This window comes from Plectropomus leopardus, chromosome 22 (genome assembly GCF_008729295.1).
Source record: "Plectropomus leopardus isolate mb chromosome 22, YSFRI_Pleo_2.0, whole genome shotgun sequence".
NCBI classification, from domain to species: Eukaryota; Metazoa; Chordata; class Actinopteri; order Perciformes; family Serranidae; genus Plectropomus; species Plectropomus leopardus.
Window position 1 is genome coordinate 6,692,549 of NC_056484.1, and position 23,250 is coordinate 6,715,798.

The 23,250-nt window shown below is 38.9% G+C and overlaps 2 protein-coding genes across 2 annotated transcripts in view; both read left to right on the forward strand.

Moving 5' to 3' along the window:
• mybpc1 (myosin binding protein C1) overlaps positions 1 to 5,696 on the forward strand; it is a 41,459-nt gene extending 35,763 nt beyond the window's left edge. The window contains 5 exon segments of the mRNA XM_042511082.1: positions 496 to 635; positions 728 to 887; positions 1,280 to 1,416; positions 1,983 to 2,169; positions 4,816 to 5,696. Of these exon segments, the coding sequence (XP_042367016.1) occupies positions 496 to 635; positions 728 to 887; positions 1,280 to 1,416; positions 1,983 to 2,169; positions 4,816 to 4,910 (719 nt within the window). The 3' untranslated portion in view covers positions 4,911 to 5,696.
• Positions 5,697 to 7,150: 1,454 nt separating this feature from the next.
• Positions 7,151 to 18,122, forward strand: chpt1 (choline phosphotransferase 1). The gene is made up of 8 exons (XM_042511628.1): positions 7,151 to 7,460; positions 12,121 to 12,268; positions 12,376 to 12,517; positions 13,105 to 13,189; positions 13,665 to 13,796; positions 13,879 to 14,037; positions 14,678 to 14,803; positions 17,488 to 18,122. The coding sequence occupies exons 1-8, from the start codon at positions 7,221 to 7,223 to the stop codon at positions 17,602 to 17,604; spliced, it is 1,149 nt and encodes a 382-aa protein (XP_042367562.1). The 5' UTR covers positions 7,151 to 7,220; the 3' UTR covers positions 17,605 to 18,122.
• The last annotated feature ends 5,128 nt before the right edge of the window (positions 18,123 to 23,250 follow it).

A 23,250-nucleotide genomic window follows, 5' to 3' on the forward strand; every position in this document is an offset into this window, starting at 1 on the left:
TAGCAGTAAAACTGTGGCAGCAAATATACAGTAAAGGGTTTCAGTTTGTCCATGAACAACTCAACATAACAAAATGAGCCATGGCAGCACACGAGGAGGAGAGAAGATGATTTTATAAAGATTCAGTTGGAAAAAACTGAGGAGAGAATGAGGAAGAGGCCATGTGAGAGGACAGGACAGACATCTACAAACCAATCAATGTCAAGTATAGTGAGACACGGCTCATGTAGGCGATGGCGACAGGACATAGGTAGGTCTTGTTAAATTCTTTAGTGCGCTTGCATAAATGCAATGTGGAAACAAAACTAACCGTTTCAGTTTTATACAATATAACAAAAACTGCGAACCTTGGACTTTGGTTTTGCCTTTCAGGTGAGAAAAGGTCCTGAATTTTAATTTGGGGAACCACGCAGCAACACTATTTTTAGTACTCCAACTTGAAATAAAAATAGTATTATCAAATTGCTGGCTTACGATCTATTCTTTGATTGTCAGACCTACCTGGGCCTCCTCAGAGTGTGACGATTGAAGATGTCTGGGGAGGAAATGTGGCTCTGGTCTGGACTCCTCCAAGGGACAATGGCAACGCTCCAATAACAGGCTACACTATTCAAAAAGCAGACAAGAAGACAATGGTAGAAGATCAGTTTTACAAAATATACTAAACTGAAACTGCAAATGATGTGTGTCGGATATTCAGATGAAAAATCTTCGATCTGCTCTGTAGGAATGGTATACATGCATTGAGCACTACCATCGCAACTGCATCACCATCACAGAGCTGGTGGTCGGAAACGAGTACTTCTTCAGGATCTTTGCGGAGAACATGTGCGGCTTGAGCGAAACCGCCACCCAAACCAAGAAAAGCGCCCTCATCGTCAAAGAAGGTAACAATGAGCGAGCAAATGTGAAAGGTTACTAATCATTTCTGATGGGGGAAAATGCTTCCAAAGTTAGACCTTTGGAACAAATCGCATTCATTTCAAATGTCAATTAAGTTTCATTTTTTGCCAGTTTTTTTTCCACAGTTGTTTTCTGAAAGGTACTGTCAGTGATGTTATCCACCCTAAAGTGAGCCTGAATTTATTCACAGACTCACTTTAAAACTTTACAAGGGTCGAGCTATGACTGACAGGCCCTTTAACAATGTTGTTATAGATTCAGCCGATTATAAACCAAAAAATATTGTCTTTCCCTCATCACTTAGGGAATTTCCCACATGATACCGCTCAGCGACAGTATCATGCACAACCCCATTCCTTTACCCTTCCCCCAACAGGCTTGCAGGTCAAAACACACGAGTTTGAGGACCACGACTTCAAGGAGGCACCAAAGTTCACACAGCCATTGATCAATACTTTTGCCATCGCTGGCTACAACGCTACTCTCAACTGTAGTGTCCGTGCCAACCCAAGGGTAGGTGGGATAACCCAAGGTAAAAGTGGTGTATGTATAGATTACACATCGTGCTCAGGTAAATATACAAGTTGATCATGTTGTATTACTGCACTGATTCTCTTTTTGGTGTGCAAAAAAAAATTGAAGACGATATTATAAATATAAGTAAGAGGACAGAAGTTAGATCTATTCATATTTTGCAGTTCAAACTGTTATTTACGACTCGAAAAATAAACTGAAGGTGACCCTCAATTTAAATGAAACACAGCATGATTAAAGGCATTAAAAGAATCAATAAGCAAACCTAAAACTGTTAGAATAAACAGAAAGCCAATTGTGGACCATTTAAAACAGAAATACAATTATTAAAAACAACAAAATATATTAAAAATATATAGTAACTAAAAGTTGAAATACTGGATAAAAAAAACATGCTATGAAGTAGAAGTAAAACACTTTTAGTAATATCCCCCATTTTTACACATTATAAAATTGGTAGTTTTCAGAGGTCGTTTTGGTCATCATTCCTATTGGTAATAATAACGTTTGTACATGCTGCTGATGTTTCTGTCGTCTGACTGCAGGCCAAAGTGATCTGGATGAAGAATAAGATCGTCATCCTCGACGATCCGCGCTACCGCATGTTTAGCAACCAGGGAGTATGTACTCTGGAGATCAGGAAGCCCAGCCCCTACGACGGTGGCATGTACTCCTGCAAGGCCATCAATGACCTGGGAGAGGCCCAAGTGGAATGCAAGCTGGAGGTCAAAGGTCAGTGTGGACCAGGAGGCGACCCCTTCTTGGATACCTGTCTGTATCTTAGTCTGGCTTCCCAAAGCCTCTCTAGTTTTGTTTTTTTTTTTAATTTCTGCTGCCTCTGCAGAAGACAAAGTGAATCATTTCTAATCACATTCATCTATCTGAAACGACTATAAGGACATTAAGGATGCTTTGGGAAACCAACTCAACTGGAGTACCGTAGTGTTTGAACTGTGTGTCGCAGTCTACCAAAGAGCTGACCACATAAGCGGTGGATATGTAAGTATCTGGACTGGGTTGCTCCAGCTGTTCGTAAATTCATGGCTGCAGATGTGCCTGAAGTCCTTCTGAGGTTCTCAGGGACTGTAAGCTAGTTCCTGGTGACTTAAAAAATCAGGTTGCACCATCAAAACTTAACGAATGATTAAGCTGGTGGAGACGTTAGTAATATGTACATGTTTTATTTTTAGGAGTGTAAACCAACATTTGTTTGAGAAGAAAAAAATGCATTCAGGCATGTCAAAATGTGAATCCACTGACATTTACATGATCTTAGGTCTTTTTTATCTTCCAAAAATGGGCATGGACTTGAAATTTTGAAGTGCCTGTATGTGCTGGTCTGCTAAAAATAACATCTTTAGGAAGCCAAACTATTTATTAAAAAGTTGAACTGCAAATAATTTGTGAATATGAAGAACAGCCGTCCAACCAACCACGAGTAGCACCATTGATCTCCAGCACGACGATTGGCAGATATTGCTGTCAAGCGTGATGTCAAACCCCCTTTTTATAGCATCAAATAACAAATTAAAACCAAACTCATCAGAAAAATTAAAACTAGAATAAACATCAGAATGATAGCAAGCACCTTAAATTATAATTTGTACTTTGATGTTTTCATTTGCATGGAGGGGGTTTATGGTTTTATCAGTTTGTATGGTGCAACCTGTTAAAATTTAGCAATGTGTCACTCTCCATTTCGTGGACACATGTGGGTTGGAAACAGGAATCTATGAACAGCTGGTGCAACCATCTCCTGGACACCATTTTCAAAATAGATACAAATAATGACATAATAATCATAATCCGTTCATTTGTGTGCAGTGCACATAATATCTGGTGACACTTTCTTCATCACCACCATATGTAGAGGTTTATCCCCCGTGTTCTCACACAGTCCAGTCCATCATCGTGTTCATCATCACAACACACCACCTCCACACACAGTCTGTCACCAGTCACACCTCAGTAGGCATAACTTATAGAGCTGTGATGTTTTTGTGTCGTCTTAAAACTATTCTCCACAGACTCCAGTGTCTCCTTTATGCCACACAGTTAACTCCTCATATAAAAGAGTTCAGTAATAACTCAACAGTATTCCCCTTTGCACACATATAACTCCATGTAAACATTTTGTTAACCCCTCTTCTCTTCTCTCTCCCCCAGTCCAAACTCAAGAATTGTGAATGTATGTTCTCATATAAGGTAAGCTTTCATATGGTTTTGGCATATGAAGCTTATGTCATTCATTATGCATCTTTCAGACAGCTTTGTAACCGCGCTTTTCTCAGTCGGTGGGACCGTAGCAGCTTTTCTTCCCCCATGAAAGCAGGACTCAGAGAAAGAACGTGTAAAATCGGACATTAATGACACAAAGTTTGCATGACAACTTTTGCCAAATTATTCCCTAGTTCTGCTTTGCTGGCTGAATTTAAAAGCCCGGTTTTTTAATATTTTAATTGACGTAGTCGCTGGTGTGAAATGGAGTGAAAAGACTACCTCTCATGTATTTTGTGCCACTGATAAGGTGAGTAAAACGTCTTGCAAACTTGCTAACCTCTGCTGAGAGATCAAGAGGTGGGAAGGAGGTATAAATGTTGAAAAGAAGTTTACATTGCTTTTTGTTCTGCTGTTAAATAAAATCATACAGGATCCAAACAGAACATACTAACACTGGGTATTTTTCATCTTCTGCTCCCAAACTGAGTGATGAGTGTTGAAAGAGAGCGCAGTTCCTGTCAGATCCCATTAGCTTACAGTGGTGGAAAGTAATATTAACTGAAGAACTATAATTTCAGGAATATTTTGACATTTTAGGAAGCATTTACTTTCTTGCAGAGAGACGAGACGGTTATTACCAATCTCAGATCTGTCAGTTAGATATGAAGCTACAGCCAGTTAGCTAAGATTAGCAAAAAGACTTACAGTTGGGAAAAAAATATAGCCTGGCTCTGTACACCACAGCTCTGTAAATTTACGTTTGCATGTTGCATTTACTTAAGTGAAGGATCTTAGTGCTTCCACCACTGTTAGCATATTGCGGATGACTAAAAACAGTGTACGCTTCACTAATGTGATTTTAAAAAAAAAGATTATGGACCCGCATTGTATTTCGGTGGAATCATCGATGCTTCTGGTTCTGCAAGCCTGAGCTGATGCAGAGATTTAATGTGCATTGCAAACACGAGCTATTCTGAGCGCCTTTCAAGTTCTTTTACTCGGTCTCCACTGTGGTGAACACTTCTTTGTTCAATCTTTGATCTGCTTGGTCAGCCTCTTGCTCTCTCCTCCACTTCATTCTCTCTCTGTTTTTCACTCTCCACACCTCCTCTGTCCCTTTCAAGAGTATCATGAGAGATTTTTCCTCTCGTCCCTCAGGAGGCTTCACCTTCTACGAGCTCATGCAACGCGGAGTACCCCTACACCTGATTGACAAGTACATGAATGAGAAGATTGTGGAGCAAGAGAAGTAAAACGGGACAGAGTGCAATGAGACACTTTAGCTTTGCAGACATCTGCCGCCACTAGTAATCCTCTTCTCTCACTCACTGACGTCAGTGGCCTGAAGATTGGATGGAGGGATGATGGAGGGATGGTGAGACAGGTGGAGGAGTGTGGGGGAAGGGTGTACTGGTCTGTGGTGTGGCATGCTGTGTGCAGGTTTGGAGCTAGTTACCATAAGAATTTTAAAAAAGCCACTTCTTTGTCACCCTCTTGTGTTCAAAAGACTCTGTTTCAGCTCAGATGCATGCCGGTAATGTTTTGGTTCTAGCTTTGATAAGTACATGTGGTGTATAAGAAAATAAATAATATATAGCACAGTGGCACACACTTACAGTATTTCACATGTTGATTCTTGCTGGGAGTGTCTATTGAAGGTCACAATTTGTTTCCAGGGTCTGAAAGAAGGAAACGGGGAATGTATAAACAAAGGTTTAGTGTGTGTATGGTGTGTCAGAACTTCAGTATGGCAGGACAAATGAAAATAGACCAGAGTAATGTTGGATAAATGAATGTGTCAGCCCTTTCTAAGATAATTTACATCAATATTTGTGCATTTCATTTTTTCTCCGTAGGTCATTTTTGTCTCATAAGTGAGAAAATGTAGAGGTTTACACACAGTCCATATTCTGCATGACACATTATGCTTTTTGGATTCATGTTGGACTTGAAGCTTGATTGATGCTCAGTCATGTGCGCATGCCTTTACCTTTGTAATTATGACCCATGGATTACAATAAAAAAACATTTTAAAAATGTTTTTTTGTTGTGTGTGCTCTTTTTGTTTGGGACTCATAATAGTTTGACTATCAGTAAAAAAAAATATATTGAAGCTTTTACACAGAGCCTTATTCTTGAATAAATAAATTCTAAAATTAGAAGAATTAGGCTCTACTACTATATTTGACTGACAGAATATACACAAAATTTATAATTATTTGCTTGAAAACAACTTTAACACATTAAATCCCACTAGAGGTGTAGACCGGGACATAAAATATAATTAAAAAAATAAGTACAATTCCATTTATTGATCAAAAATAGCCTAAATGAATAAATTTAAAATCACTGGAGACTGTTGTTACATCCTTCTTATTTCCTCTGGGAATTTGGGGGAAGTTTTTCACATTATACAGTGAAATAGTTACACATTATGGGTGTTTCAATATTAATTATTAATTAATTACATAAAAAAAATATATTTTTATAATAATAATTAATATATATATAATTCTAATATATTAAAAAAATCAGAGGTTCTCACTAAGCCCCTAATCACCTTAAGTCTCTAGAAACATGTATGGGGTTTCTGCGGCTGGCCCCTGCCCTCCTGTCATTTTGCAAACGTGGCCCCCATGCAAAAGGAGTTTAGTATCCCTGATCTAGATTGATGAATAGCACTACAGGTAAGAGTTAACCCTTTGAAACCTGGACAAATTGCCTTGATTTCTTTCAAAACATGGAGGAAAAAAGGCAACAAGTAACAGTTACAAGAAATGACCAAAAAATTAGCAAGAAATGAAAGAAAGAAAAGTAAAATCAAACAACAAAACAGCCAGAAAAAAAGTGCTAAAAACAAAAAGAAAAAAAAATTGGAATGTTTTATTTAATGGAAAATTTGAGGGATTTGTGGGACATTTCTAACCAAGTTGCTAATTGTCTTTTATCCCGTGTTTTTAAAAGACATCAAACCAATTTGTTCAAGTTTTGTCCCTTTAAATGCACAGAAAATATAATAGTTAGCTTAATAAAAGTGAATGTACTCCTTAAATCTCTACATTTAGTAAGTGAAATTATAGTTATTCTTTCTAATTTCAACATGTAGCGCTACAAACTAGGATGAGACATTCAAACATTTAATATGAGTATTTTCCTTTAATACTTACTGTTGTTTGAATATGATTGAATTAATGGATAAAAACTTCTAAAACCACTCAACTGTCGTTTTAGTTGTGTATTTTTTTCGTGCCAACTGACACATTTTGCCAATTATTACAGCACATAATGGTTGAAATAACCGCGCATTTACTATTTGTTTACGTTGTAATTTAAACTTCCCGGTACGCAGCTGTATCATTCCCTTCCGGTCCCTCGCTTCCTGCCGAGACGCACCTCGACCAGAAACGTACAGAGTATCGATCCTCATGGTTCCGCTGTGGAAATGGCCTCGTACAGTCACCGAGCTATAAATGCCAAATGAGCTGTTTTTATTTTGGAGAGAGAAGAAAGCCCCGCGTGAAGTTTGTTACGGTAATCTGAGGAGTGACTTGGCAGAAAAAACAATGCCACATTTCCTGTGGCCGGAGCCGCTGTCACCCGCACAACTCAAGCGGCTGGAGGAGCATAAATACAGCTCCTCCGGTCGGTCTCTGTTTGAGCCCCCGTTTCAGATCTACTGGAACTGGCTCGTCCAGCAAACTCCGACATGGATCGCACCAAACACTCTGACTATTGTCGGACTGCTGGTGAATATCCTCTCCACGATGGTGCTTGTCTATTATTGTCCCACGGCAACAGAGGAGGTGAGTAAAGCGACCTTGGCCAAAGTTTCTACACGGGGACTAGCCTCGATTATGTGCCCTTCTCTGGTATGGAAAGAACGCGGATCCTCCATACAAAAGTTGCATAAGTTAAAGTTGCGTTGCCACCTGCGCCAACTTCACACGCGTCAAAAGCCACTATGAAATATTTTTTTCAATCAGCAGAGCCTGCTTGTTAATTCGGCATACGTTTTAGCCTTACAGCTACTCTTGTTTTAATAACATTTCCACTTCATTAATAGGGTCACCCTGCTCTCTTAACACCCGCGGTGTGTTGTGGCAGCGGGTTCAGGCAATATTAAATGAATCACTCTGGATAGTTAATGTTTTATTTAAGAGGCAATATAAGCCGAATTGAAGAGTGTCTCTTGTTTGTTTGGGAATTATATTAAAATTCAAGTTTTCACATTTGTACGGACACAGACAAGCGAGGGCGCTTTAAATTGTAAGATTTTTTTCAATTGGATTTGGTGTGACATCGCTTGTCTCGGGAATACGTGTCCATCATCGCGTTAGTTTTTGGAAAGTTGACAGCTTTGACGTTATGTTTTGTGTTGCTGTTTGCCAAGGCTCACGTGATGCAGTGTTGTTGATGGTAAAACACAGAAATTGTAAGGAAAAATGGTGTTGCTGTTTTTCACGAGGCAAAACTATGGTTAGTAATACTACCAACAGTTACTTACACACTAACAACAGAGGAAAAAAATATTCATATTGCTCAATTGATGTGAAATGGCTTCAGATCCATCCATGAATGGATTAATGAATGGGCCCAGAAGACATTGGTCCAAAGTGTCAGGGCCCCTCTGACCTTCACCTGCAAAATGTGGCTTGAGGAGACACATACTGACCAGGAAGAGACTCAAAATGACCCAAAAAAGAGGCAAAGTAACTGCAGGGATATACAAAATAACTACATAAAGGTGCAAAACAATCATAAAGAGACACAAAATGACCAAAAAAGACACAAACTTTAAATCAGAGACACCAAGTAACCTCCAAGAGACACAAAATGACACTGAGATGAAAAAAAAAGATGCACAAAATGACCAAAAAGACACAAACTCTACCTCTACCTCGAGACTCAAAAAGACTACAGTGAGACACAAAACCCCAAAAAGATGCACAACTACTGACAGATGCAAAATGACTACAAAAAATGACCTAAAAGAGACACAAAATTACCACAAAAACTGACACCAGCTGACTACGGTGAGACACAAAAGAGCAATGAAAAGATGCAACATGGCTACAAAAATACGCAAAACTAAACAAACACACAAACTTTACCTCAAAGAGACACAAAATGTCTACAATGAGCTGCAAAACCACAAAATATGCATAACGACTATGAAAAGATGCAACATGACTGCAAAAATACGCAAAATAACAAAAAAAGCCCACACAAACCTAACCTCAAAGAGACACAAAATGACTACAGACATGAAACTGCAAAGGGATGCTTAAAAACTACAAACAGGCGCAAAAACACAACAACGTCTGTGTTTCTTGCTTTTTTGTACGTGAGCTGTTGGTGGATCCTTCTGCAGATCTGTGCCGAGGGGCCCATTGTGTCATAATCTGCCCATAGATGCGCCTCTAATGTATTCTATAACAAACCTATAACCTATGGTCCAGTAAACTTGTGTCTGTAGAGCAGTGACCCATGCAGGTGCTTAGGTGTGTTTATCAGATTTACACCTTTGTCCAATCCAACTAAGTCCACAGTCCACGCAGCATGCTGTCGCTGTCAAACTCCACATGTGCAAAGGTATTTCAGTTCCCTCTGTTCATCGTTTCAGTATTGCTGGGTCACTCTTCTTCCTTGACTGTAAAGGTATGAACGTTTCAAATCTGTGCAAACAAACACCTATTAAAGGAATTCATACTATAATGGACACAGTTTGACTCTGTCCCCACTGGTCCACGAGGCTTTTAGGACTGTAAAGAAAACAGCAGGATCTCTGAATATTTAGGACAGCATGAGATTCTCCGGAAACACAGACTGTCTTTGTCTCCCTCCTCTCACACACTCACAAGTATACACACACTGTAGTGGTAAACACGCTGGGTTGGCCGGCTCTACCGTCCAGATGGTCCATAACCTCCACCCCAGTTAGAGGAACTGAGTCACACCAGTCAGCAGGAATCCCTCTTTCCCCAAACCTACGACACACACACAGATACACGTGTGTGTGTGTGTGTGTGTGTGTGTGTGTGTGTGGAGAGTGTGTTACGACTCAAAAGTGATGAGGAGCAGTTTTAATTGAGCGTGCACGTCCTCTCGTTTTGTGATAAACTTCTTACATCTATATTTATATCCACAGATCCATTAAAAAAGAATATTTTTAGCTTTTTAAACACCAATTCCCCCCCTCAACCAGCCATTGCAACCTCTATCTCTTCATATTTTAATAAATAAATAATTAAAAAAAGTTTCTTTAAAAAGTAGTAAAATTCACGTAGCAAACAAACAAAAATAAGCACTTCAAAAAAATAAGAAAAATCCGGTGAATACATTTTTAGCAAAATAATGTGCATACATTGACAGGAGGTTTATCAGAAAGGCACAGCAGGAGTGCATGATTTCAGGAAGAGAAATACTTCATATCTTAGTTGCTCTTACATATAAATGCACGGATTTATTTTAAAAACATAGAGAATAAGAAGTAGGTAAAGAAAAAGAAATATGTGCATTATGCTACAATATATAACAATCTATGTATAATAAAAAAAATAATAAAATATGTGCGTTATACTGCAAATTGTGTTATATATGAATGCAAGAATTGAACAAGTAAGAATTAAATAAGAATATTAGTTGAAAGGATATCAGACGGTTGAATTATTGCAGAGTGCTGTACAGAGTTGAATTATTGCACAACTCATTGTGCACATTTCCATTGCCTCACAGTAATCCTGCTTCCTCTCAGCAGGAACACAGCATTTCATGGTTTATTTAGTTTTTGTAGCCTAAAAGTAGCCATGCTCATTAAATATATGGCATTTTCATTGTGAAATAGAGAACCTGCTTTTTTCCCGTGACGGTTATACTTTTTTATGTCACACAAGCATCTAAAGTTTTCAGCCCATATCAGTTATAAAACACTGCTTGTGATGTATGATTTGTAAAATGAGACCTATTTCACCTTTTTTTTTTTTTACTAAACTTTAAATTCATATTATTTGAAACATCTGTGTAAGATATTATATAAATATAGTTGTGCCACACACTTAGTTTCATTTTGACATCGTTCCTTTGCTTTTTGGCTGTAACTAACTGTTATCGTCACCATAGACGAATGAGCAGATCACAAATATCAGGAAAAAGATGCAACAGTATGAAAATGTCATATCATGATTATAGTGATAAAGTTATCATGGTAATCAGTATAATTTCCATGTTAAAATGTGCTGAAATTGTCCAGAAAGTAAATCATTTCACCAAGTTTTATCCTGAAAACTACAAATAGAATCAGCAGCGTTTGTTGTTTGCATAAACATTAAAATAATAACTTAGCCAATGTCTTATGCAAACATTATGAAAAAGATATTGAACGTGCATAAATGTCAAAGGCAGCCAGTCTTTGAAATGTTCGCTCGAGGACTCAGAACCAGCAGCATCACAGGGTTTGCCTGCGTCACACCCACTCTGTAAATAAGGAAATGCTAAGACAAACTCATGTTGCACTCATGCAGCGTCTCTGAGACTGTTCCTAACTTTTTCTAAAAGTGTTTTTTAAACCATTTCATACCTAAAATATTACTCCTCGTGAGCTCGAATAACCCTGCAATCCATTGAAGTCAAAAGTTCATAAAAAATCCTGACTTTCAATCTAAATACAGAAGAGCATCTGTTGGGGAAACATGGGCGTCAGCTTTTAACTCGTATTTATAGTCAAGTCTCGTACAACAGTGCAAAATTGTGCGACGGTTCACAAAAACTTCTCGAGCACAAATCGATGGAAATGGAATTGATAGCTAAAATGTTAAAGCGCATTTTATAGCAAAAACTACATATAACGTTAACATTTTGAAACCTGAGCAAAGATTTCTTTCTGGTACAAGGCACAAGAAATGAAAAAAGAAATGACGCAAAAAATTGCAAGAAATTGCAAGGAATTTGTAAAAAGTACAAGAAAATTACCTCAAAATTAGTGAAAAAAAAATAAATAAATAAATAAAAAACAAGATTCCTGAAAATTTGAGGGCAAAAAAGAAATTAAAAAAAAAGCAAATAATCTGAAAACATTTATTGAAAAAAAAAATAAGGAAATTACTTAGAAAAGTGCTTAAAAATTTTAATACTTTTATGAAATAATTTAAGATATGTAATTATGTTAATTATACAGTTTTCCCTAGACATTTTTAAAAAATAATTTGCAGTTGCTGGTTGCCTTTCGTCACATTTCTGAAAAGGAAAAACGCACCAACTCGCTCAGGGTTCAAAGGGTTAAATAAAGTAAAATAAGTGATAAATGATTCTGCGCTGTGCACTGTAGGCACCGTCACGCTGCTGTGAAGTCAGGTTTGTTTTTGTTGGGCTTGGTGATCTTAAATCTGACTTAAATGACCAAGTTTTCCAAGTTGCGAGAACAACGGATTACGAATTTAAGTCCGTCTCTCCTTCCTCCACCTCCAGGCTCCAGCATGGGCCTTCATCATGAGCGCTCTGGGCCTGTTCATCTACCAGTCTCTGGACGCCATCGACGGGAAACAGGCCAGGAGGACCAACAGCAGCTCGCCGCTGGGGGAGCTATTCGATCACGGCTGCGATGCCGTCTCCACAGGTGCTTAACTGGTTAACGCTGGACAATTACAGACAAACTGAGAACGACAGAGACGTCAATTATTTGTCTGTTGTTCTCTTTCTTTCTTTCTTTCTTTCTTCCTTCAGTCTTTGTTGCGATAGGAACATGCATTTCATGTGGAATAGGAAGATACCCAAACTGGATTTTCTTCTGTGGTTTCATCGGGATGTTCATGTTCTTCTGCGCCCACTGGCAGACCTACGTGTCCGGGACGCTCCGCTTCGGCCTGTAAGTCGCACTTTCAGCAGCATTCGGCATTGAAACTTGAGCAAATTGACTTGATTTCTTTCAAAAACATGGAATGAAGGCAATTAACAACTAATTGAGAAATAACCAAAATAATTCACAAAGCATAATAAAGCACAATAAAGAATTCCAAGGAAATCAACAGAAAATTTGCAAAAATTAATTTAAAAAAATAATCCAGGAAATGACCTGGAAAAAAGGACAAAAAATTGGGAAAAAAAGGTAAATATGGCTATATATGAGTGAGCTCTGTTCATCTTATCTCTTTTAATGCATGTTTTATACAGTTGATGCTCAATAAAAATCGTTAAAAAATATGGCTATGTCTGTATTGTTTGATAATTTAGAAAATTATTTTCTCTCTTTTTTATAAAGCTGGTTTTCTTGTCACCTTTTACTAATTTTTTACTATTTTTTTTTTTTAAAGAAATCAAACCAATTTGTTCTTGTTTTGAATTTTTTAACTGCCTGTTGAAGATGTTTAATGCAGCACAAGAAAACTGATGTTGATCCACGTTTTAAAGGGTTAAAATAATAATCTCAGTCTTCTCTTGTTGCTTTTTTCACAGGATTGACGTCACAGAGGTGCAGATCGCCATCATAACCATGTACTTGATGTCGGCTTTCGGGGGCGTGAGCCTCTGGCAAACCACGGTAACGGATATGTTTTGTAGCGCCACATGTACAGATACTGAACACACACACACACACACAACACACACACACACACACTAAGAAACTCTTTCATTTCACCTTGTCGTAGTAAAAGATTTTTCACCATCAGTTTTCACACCAGACTCAATATCTGATCAGTTCCTAGTTTTTAGTCGTCATTCTTTAAATAGAATTTGTGTTTTACTTTTACTCCGTGCTGCCTTTGGAGGCTTGACTTAACATCACATGAGAGAAGGGAGAAGGTAAATATGGCTAGCTAACGCCATGGCAACAGGTCATCTATTGGACATGATCTGGCTCAAAAAAGCTGATGATGTCACCCGCATTTTTTTTTTTTTTGCTTTGCCCTCCCATCTCGCTCAGCATGCCTGCAGCTTTCAATTAAGCTCTTTTCTTCTGACTGAAAAGATGATTTATGTACAAGCTTTAATTTGACCTGCATGTGTTTCCGTAGTTGCCCATCCTTGGACTGAAGCTGTACGCCTTCCCCATCATGGGCATCATCGGCGGGGCCCTCTATTCCTGCTACAACTACTTCCATGTTATTTTGAACGGAGGTGTCGGCAAAAACGGCTCAACCGTCGCTGTAAGTCATCAAACATTCACACTTTGCTTAAAGTCTGATCAAAATCCGATGAGGCGTGCTTCATGACGTCCCCTCTGTTCAGGACACCAGCGTGCTGACTCCCGGTCTGCACGTCGGCCTCTTCCTCACCCTCGCCTTCATCATTTTCAAGAAGTCGTCGAGTCAGCTGTTCGAGCTCCACCCCTGTCTCTACCTGCTCGCCTTTGGCATGGTCATCTCCAAGATCTCCAACAAGCTCGTGGTACGTTTCATCGTGTCTCGAAGTTGCAACCCAAAACAGTTTCAGACATCCGTTAGCAGCTACTCTGTGGTGCATCTGTTTACAGTGCAGCCAAACAAACTAATATAATTATGTAGTTGATGATGATGGTAAGGTTTGCGACTGCGAGTCATTATGGCCTATCATGACGCCTGTTTAAGTGGGATGCACGATATTGGATTTTTTGCCGATATCCGATATGTCAATATAATAACAACCAACACTGATATATTTACTTTTTTCCCACCTAATTTTCGTGATCAAGTCTCTTATGTAGTGGAATAAACGTCATATTATGCATTTTCTTATCGTGGCGTCCCACCAGCATATGGAGATATAAAATACGATGCTTTTTAATGTTTAATTGTGCAAAATAAGAAAAAAAAACTTCAGCTTAGGATTGTTTTTTTTTTTGGGCCAATTAACTTGGTCAATAAAAAAAATTGTTATATCGCCAGAAATTAGCATGTTGGCTGATTTTGATATTTCATTTTAAAGCCAACATCAGCTGATACACGATATTATCGTTCATCCCTAATTTTGTGTATTATTGCAGGTGTTTAAAATATTTTGGTATTAATCGGAGTTTTCTTCCCCTCATTTTTTGTCCCCGTGTCTGTAGATCGCACACATGACCAAGAGCGAGTTGCATCTCCCGGACACAGCCTTCGTCGGCCCCGGCCTCCTCTTCCTCAACCAGTACTTCAACAGCTTCATCGACGAGCACATAGTCCTCTGGGTCGCTTTGGTCAGTGTTTCACACATTTATAGTTTTAATGAATTCTTCTTTTTTTAAGGGCTACTCCAGAAATGATTATATAGTATTATATTGTAATACAGCTCCCTTGACTGATAATCACCATTTGACATGAGTGCGACCTCTTAACTGAGCTAACTGAGCTGTTTGACTATTATCATTAGGTGGGTAAACACTTCTGTTTAACCCTTTGAAACCTGAACAAATTGGCTTGACTTCTTTCCAAAACATGGGAAGAAGGCAGTGAGAAATGAAAGAAGAAATGACCCAAAGATTTGCAAGAAATTAGTAAAAAGATAAGAAAAATTACTTTAAAAAAAATCAAAACAAAAAAAAAGTTTAAAATAAAGCAACGCAACAAGACTTGGTAAAAGTGCTTGAATTCTAATAATTAGGATCACTATAAATGTAGTATTTTCCCCAGTTTTTCTCACTTTTCCCCTAAAAAAAAACAAAACATGACATGTTATCATGCTTTTTTTCTTCTAAATATTTTTCCCTTGTTTTTTTTTAATTTTTTATCCTAAATCTACTAATGTCTTGAAGTTTTTGCAACATCAATTAGTTGTCTTTTTCCCAATGTTTTTGAAAGAAAAAAAAATCCCACCAATTTTCCAGGGTTCATGGCTTTAAATACATCTGAAAGCAGCACAAGGAAAATGACATCACTTCAGATTTCAAAGGGTTACGTTTTATCACTAAAAATGTGGAAGTTTTTGAGAAATTAGCCGGTTCAATTTAGATTAAAAATGATGAAAACAAAGAGCGATTTTGCAATCAGAGATGCTCAAGAGACGTAAAGTGCTCTCTCTCAAACTGGCTGCTTCAGTGCTGATGTGCTAAATAAACTGAACAGTTATTCTTAATGAGGCTGCACCCACGACAGAAAAGACAGATGCAAACGTGTCTTTAAGAAAAGAAAAGAATCGTTCAGCCAGAAAAACCCAACTTCAAGGCGTGTGTTTTCTTTGCACACCTGCCTCTATTACGAGCTACACATTTTCATGACAGCTTGATTGAACCAGTCGCGGTAAAAAACTTGCAGGACAAGTGCTGACACATTAAGTCTGTGCTCACGTACGCACAGTGTGGTTTTCAGTCCTGTTTGTGTGACTTTCACTTTCACCGCCTAATCAGGGCATCACCACAGCTGCAGTTTAAGGTTCAGTTCAAAGTTTAAGGACGAGATGGCTCGACATAAACCTTCCTTTGACATCTATGACGCGCGTTCTCTTGATTTAATGCTGCTCAGCATTGTAGGAAAGGATGAATATGGGTCGTGCTGCTACAATAAAACCACAACTTAATCTAAAGGCACCTCCACAAATTCTACAAAAATCGAATTTGAGAGCGGAAACGGATTTAAATGTACATTATATTAACTGATGTGTATAAAGGCTCATATGCAGGTTAAGTGGGTCATAAATCTGTGCAGTTTGCAGGGTTAGTTTGTGAACGTTGTACTCGTTAGGACAGAAAATAAGCGGTGCTCAGGCTCAGGAGGAGCAGGACATGAGGTTCTGTTGCAGCCCTAAAATGCGCCGCACACCCACACAAGTGTTTCCAGTTATTCTGGCTGATTAGACCTCTGCTTACCAAAACATCACTGTGTTTTCACAGCAGACATTTCGACAAGTCGCAACAGGAGAAGCAAAGATGTGACTGATGACATTAAATACTCCTGCTGCTGTGTGTGCCGGCTCACTGTCATCGTGGCTTTAAAGCAACAGCGCCGTCGTTAATGTCTTTAGTTACACCTGTGCTTTTCCTGCTCAGGCTTGTCAAAATAGGCTTGTTTGTGATAGACTAGATAACCCTCAGGGACTTTTCGGCGCATTTTCACCTTCCTTTTTTTAATCATTTTGGCAGTGTTCATGCATATGGCAGAAATTTTGGCAAGATTGCATTTTTTTGTTTAATTTTGAAATTTCCAGTTAAGCTCATCCAGTAAAGTCTAAAACACACCGTGTAAACAGAACTGTTACATTCATACTGTCAAGTGTGAAAGAAATGCGCCTTCAAAGCATAAAAACATGCATTGTGTTATTTCTGGATGTCATTTGGGGCTTTTTTACGAATTTTTACGATTTTCCACCTTGGACGTAATTTTTACCATATTTGGCATATTGAGTAAATACATGCTATTTTCACTAGGGGCACTGTTGCAATCAATGTTGCTGCAAATCACTGAAAAAATAATAATAAATAATAATAATAATAATAATAATAATAATCAACTTGGCATGTAGTATATTGCAATAATTCATTTTTTGTGTTGTCTTTTAATTTATCTAAAACCATAGTGGTATCATGACAAAAACCAGACATTTGAAGGGTTAAAATTTTGAGAATAATTTGATATTTATGATTTGGACTGATGTTGGCTGAAAAATTAACTAAATATATAATGATTGAATTGAATTGAATTTTTGAAGCACATTTTGTGCACAGAGCGATGCGAGTGTGTGTAATATTAAAGCGTGCCCTTAAAGGTTGATGCTTGATTTCAAAATGTGAGACTAAAAGTGTATTTTTGGGGTGTGGGAATGACTAAATATATTTAACCTCTGTTGGGTCCATTTAATGGGAAAGAAATTTGTGTGAAAAATCAATGTAACATTAGCTCTATCTGTAGTAAAGTGTCTTATTTCTTTATCCTCTCCATCTTTCCTCAGGTCTTCTCTCTCCTCGATCTATCGCGTTATTGTACAGGCGTGTGCCTCCAGATCGCCTCCCACCTGCGCATCCAAGTCTTCAGCATCACGCCGCCGAGCAACGCTCACCGCGACTGACGGCTTGCCCGGCGGGAGGAGGCGGGGGGAGATGCAGACCTCTCCCCGCTCCTGAAAGCAGACAATGACGACGAGGGTCTCTCCTCGTCGTCGACGCAGAGCCACTACAGCCTTGACAAAGTGACCACTTCTGAGTAAAACTGCCTCTCCCACATGACGGAAAAATATCTCAACTCTACAAACCAAAAAAAAAAAAAATATATATTGAAAAGCATGGAATGAAAAATTACAGGAGTTTCCCTGGAAAGTTTTTAATTTGGACATCAGTGTGCATGTTGTTAAAAAAAAAAAGAAAAAAAAAGGTTTTTACATCTACTTCCTGCTTATTCAATTCAAATACCAAAATATTTCTCTAACTTTATAGTTTGGGCAAATATCAAAGCATTTTTATCTTTTATATTTACAGACATGTGGGATCAACATAGAATAAATGATGCATCAATAATGAGGTAAAAATGTTTGATAGCTGCCCAAACTAAATGAATAACCTTTTGAAAGTTTTCTCAATCATTTGTTTTTATTTTATATAATAAATCTGATGTGAATCAGGGCTTAAAAATGCAGATCTTTTTTTAAATGACCTTTAAAACCTCATAATTTCCAGTGATGTTTAAAATGTGGGCTGGCAGGTTGTCAACGCGGTACGTGGCGGGGTAACGGTCTGTGTTAGTGCTGAAAACGACGACAGGTTTTCTATCAGGCTTCTCTTACAAACACCTCTGGATTAATATCTGTATCCTCGGTTACTCATCTCATCCTACAGTCCTGGAAAATAAAAAATAAAAAACACCTCCGGCCTTGTAGAGCGCCGTCGACTGATGAAGCATTAACACACGACTTGTTCTGCTTTCTCTGTTCTTCTCCCTAAAGGGCTAATTATTTGTGATTGTACAGAATTCAACTGAAAACGCCTTAAATATTTTTGTTGTAATTACTGTTAAACTTGTGAATATTTAAAAAAACACAGCTTTGTACGTTTGTTTTTTTCACTGAAGTATCACACCAGGTGCAACAATAGTAATAATGCAACTCTACTGGAACTGCTCACTCATTAATCTCTTCACTTATACAAATATATGTTATATAAAGGTGAGCGATTCATCGGGTTCTTGTAATTTTGTATTCTGACGGACTCATTATTCAGGTTCATTTGGACAAAAGGGGATGTTTCTGTAGTGCAGGTAAACTATGTAAGGGTAAAAGACAAGTGTACTCTTGAATTTTATATTGAAAATTTAATTATCTTCCTTTCAGATTCTGCTTTGCGGGATTACGGACATAAAAGAGGGGCATGTCCTAAAAAAAAAAAAAAAAAAAAATTGATTTTGCATAATTTTATGATGGACTTTGGAACTATGCATTGAAATGTTCAGCTTTGATTTCAACACCATGTTGCACTGTTCAATAATACAGTAAAACACCTTTCTACTAACAGATACTGTATGAGTGGAAAAGATTGTAATAAAGAAACTATTTTTCATGCAATTTGTTTTTATTGTCACTAGTGAAAGAAGAACTCAAATGCTTGACTGTAGTAAGGATATATATATATATATATATATATATATATTCTATATATATGTATATTTATTTATTTTATGTTATAATTTTTGAAAAGAAATCAATTGCTTGACTGAGGTAAGGAGTTACATATATATATTTTTTTTTTCAGTCTTCATCTCTGGCCTGTCTGCAATTTATTTCCAGAGTTATGGTATCCATGTGATGTATAATGATTTTATATATATTTATTTTTATATTTGTAAATAAATATACTTCTATATATTTTTAGGTTTTCACTTTTTAGCACTCGTGAAGCACATTAAGCTGCATTTTATGTATGAAAAGTGCTATACACGTTATTATTTTCTTTAATTTTTCAGTTATTCAGGTCCTTTGCTCAGTAGCTTTAGTGTGTTGAGGCACCTTTGGCAGTGATAACAGCTCCAGGTTTTCTTTGGTATGACACAGCAAGCTTTACTCACCTGGATTTGGTGATTTTTTGACATTTTTCTTCTTCCATCAGGTTGTCAGGGGGTCCGGTGTTGGACGGTTATTTTCAGGTCTCTTAAGGAGTTCATGTGAGGACTCTGGCGGGGCCACTTGAGGACACACAGAGTTGTCCATAAACCACTCCTGCATTCTTGGCTAAGAGTTGTTGTCCTGTTGAAAGGTGAACATTTGGCCCCGTCCGAGGTCGTGAGTGCTCTGGATTTCATCGAGTAGAACCTCAGTCCACGCAGCTGAATAACGCGCCCGAAGCATGACGCTGCCTCCACAAGGCTTCACTTGTGGGATGGTATCAGGCAGGTGCTGAGCGGTGCCTGGTTTCCTCCAGACATGATGCTTAGAATTGGGGCTAAATGTTGGTTTCATCAGACCAGAAAGTCTGTTCTTTTCTTTTTTTGCAAACTCCAAGAAGGATTTCTTCTGTCTTTCTGTGTCACTCTGCTGTTAAGCTCAGATCAGTCTCGTGTTGCAGAGACGGTTTTTCCACACAGGATCTCTTGAGCTCAGCCAGAGTTACCTTCAGCTTCTTCGTCACCTCTCTTAACAACACTCCTCTCTCCTAATTGCTCAGTTTTGCTGTGCATTCAGCCTGATTGTGGAAAACTAAACAAAACAAAACAAAAGCCACTAAGCTCTTGGGAACATTTAACACAGCAAATGTTTTTGGAGCTTTCTGTTTCATGTTTCTTTTTTTTTGCTCTAATATGCATGTCAGCTGTGTGACCTTTCTGACTGTGTGCGTCTGTCCAAATCATGTCCAATCAACTGAATTTACCACAGGTGGACTCTAATCAAGCTGTGGAAACATCTCAAAGATGATCAAGAGAAACGAGAGGCACCTGAGCTAAACTTCAGGCGTCATCAGGAGTCTGAATATTGTAGAGAATAACTCTGGCCGAAAGGAGAACTTACAAGAACTCTTTTATTCCCACCACAATATACTTTTTAAATAAGGCAAAATAATCACCTCTTTTTTTTAATGTAGCTTGCAAGTTTTTTGAATCTTGGATCTTATGTCAGTGTTTGATTCAGTTTTTCCTTTTTAATAAATTCAGATTTAATAAATGAATTTCTAAATTCTGTTTCTGTCCATCCATCCATTTTCATGGGCTTAGCTGGTTGCTGGGTCACAGGGTACTCCTGACGTCCCCCTTCCCAACACCTCCTGGGGGATCCTGAGGTGTTCCCAGGGCAGATGAAATATAAAATCCCTCCAGCGTGTTCTGGGTCTATGCCTGGATGTCCCAGCAGGTGCCTGGAAAACCTCTAATGGGGGTGATTAGTTCCCCAAACCACCGCAACTGGCCCCTTTTGATGCAAAGGAGGAGGAAGTCAGAGCTCCTCACCCTATCTCCACAGCTGTGCCCAGCAATACTCTTGAGGAAACTCTGCTTGATTGTGTGATCTCATGTTTTTGGTCACTACCCAAAGCTCATGACCATATGTGAGGGCAGTAAATTGAAAGCTTTGCCCTCTAGCTAAGCTCACTGTCCGCCACGTCAGTCTGACGTAGATTGCTGAGGAAAAAATTTATTTAAACGACTTTAGAACAAGGCTACTGCAACCTAATAAAATGTGGAAAAACTGTGAAAAGATGTAAATACATTCACACGTGACAAAAACACCAAGTTGACTGAACCAAACCACATTTTATTTCAGCCAGAGGAGCCACTGAAGTGACGCAGTCTGAAGGAATCCCATTTCACAGATGTGTGATTCATCGCCTCGCCTGCTGACATCACACCACCACACATCATGTGACTTTCCTGGCAGCGGGAAAATGCTGACAGCATCGAGTAGTCACTTCCATTTTTGTCAATATAATAAAGAACTTTGTAAAACTGACATTCAGAGGGAAAAAGTTTGACGAGCATTGTCTGAGACTACGTTTACATTCTGCAGCATTCAAATCAGATGCATCAGTTACCGGGCTCACGGTCACGACAATACAATCCAAATAAGTTACACAACATGCTGAGGGGGTCTGAATTTCAGACAGTAGCGAGCCTGTTGAGTCCCACAGGGACACACACACAGGTGGCTATGAAAGCTGTAGTATCACTTACATGTAGCTCCAACAATCACGTGTACCACATTAATGATCATATTATCCTATATCCCATTCATTCTATTATTAAAATATTAGATTGGGGTGTGATGTGGCACAACATTTACGAGAAGATGTAAAAAAAAAAACAAACAGGAGATAAACAAAAATGTTCAAACAAGCAGGAATGAACAACGAAGGCACTTCAAGTTTTCATGTTTTTTTAAAGACAACAGACAGAGATATAACAGCCGACGCTTAAAGCTGGGGTAGGCAGTTTAATTTTGGCATCACTGGGGGCAAAAAGTCCATAATAAACTTTGAGCAATTTGTAATTTAAGTGGACTAATAGAAAACTACTTGCACCTCCTTTTGGCTCTGTTTTCAAGGATTTGAAAATCTAAGCCCTGACAGGTGACTTTGGCCAATCACAGGTCATTTCAGAGAGAGGGAGCTCCTATTGGCTAATCTATTAATGCAGATGCTCTTGTGCGTCCCGTCGGTGAAAGCCTGATTCAGTGGCGGAGAGTCTTACAGAGAATTTTGTTATTCCTGCATTGGCAACAACTACCTACGCTGCAAAGCAACCCAAAAATAGGAGAACAGACTTATCAAAAAGAGTATAAAAGCATATACTCAATATCTCACAGATTCAAATTCATGTTCATGCAGCTAATGTTAGCTAGAGCCATAAATCGAACCCGCCTCACTCCCCGCAGCTTCGGTGCACCTCGCCAAAAGGAGAACAGGCTGCAGCTCAGGAGACGGACCTGAAGTCAACCGTCGCTGTGGGGGAGCAGGCTGGCCGGATCAGCAAACTTTCTGTTGCTGTTGTGACACAGGTGAAGGCTTTAACATACTTTCCGGACGGTCCGTGTCGGCCACGTGCAGTAAATGGGAGGGCCGCGAGGTGAGCTTACTGTCCTCCTGTTGCGGACAGCAGGAGGAGTTAAACTAAACAATGCTGCTGGATCTGGAGTGAATGTCAAATATCCCACTTTAAACTAACTATACAATGGTGAGGCGGCTGCGGCTGCTTGACAACAGTGTTTTGAACTGGACTGGAGTGTGGAATGAGAGATTGGATGGCATGATGTAGGCATTTGCTATGCACAAAAAAATGGGCGGCACGTGAAACTACGCATTTAGTCCGAGCGGACCCTTGCGGACATGGGTGTATAACAACATTTACGTCACATGGACCAAAAACGGACCCCTGAGGACACTAATACTATGGATTTGCCTTTAGACCCGGTGCTGCCACTGGCGACCAGCCCTTTGTGACACTCATCACTGGGACTGCGTTAGCCAAAATCAAACCGCTACAGCCGCCAACTGAAGGTCTGTGACTCCAAAGCTGCCGCCTCGCTCACGTCAGTCCACGGCAGCGAGGCTGAGCAAATGCTCTGCGTGCAGCTCTACAATGAAATAAGATTAAATAAAGGGGGGGTTGCTGTCTGAAGTGTGTGCATACGCCTGTGGCTGTCTGGTGGGAGGGGCTTAGGAGAGCAACGAGTGACCTGCAGGAAGGTATATTTTCAATTTTCAATTTTATTTTTTTTTTGCCTTTTCAGATTTCTGCCTACCCC

What these genes read in the sequence shown, in the direction of transcription:
- chpt1 (XM_042511628.1), top strand. Translation starts at nt 7,221, where the DNA reads ATGCCACATTTCCTGTGGCCGGAGCCGCTGTCACCCGCACAACTCAAG. An exon ending in GTCCCACGGCAACAGAGGAG is followed by an intron (nt 7,461 to 12,120) that starts GTGAGTAAAGCG and finishes CTCCACCTCCAG; the next exon opens with GCTCCAGCATGGGCCTTCAT. An exon ending in AGATCTCCAACAAGCTCGTG is followed by an intron (nt 14,038 to 14,677) that starts GTACGTTTCATC and finishes CCGTGTCTGTAG; the next exon opens with ATCGCACACATGACCAAGAG.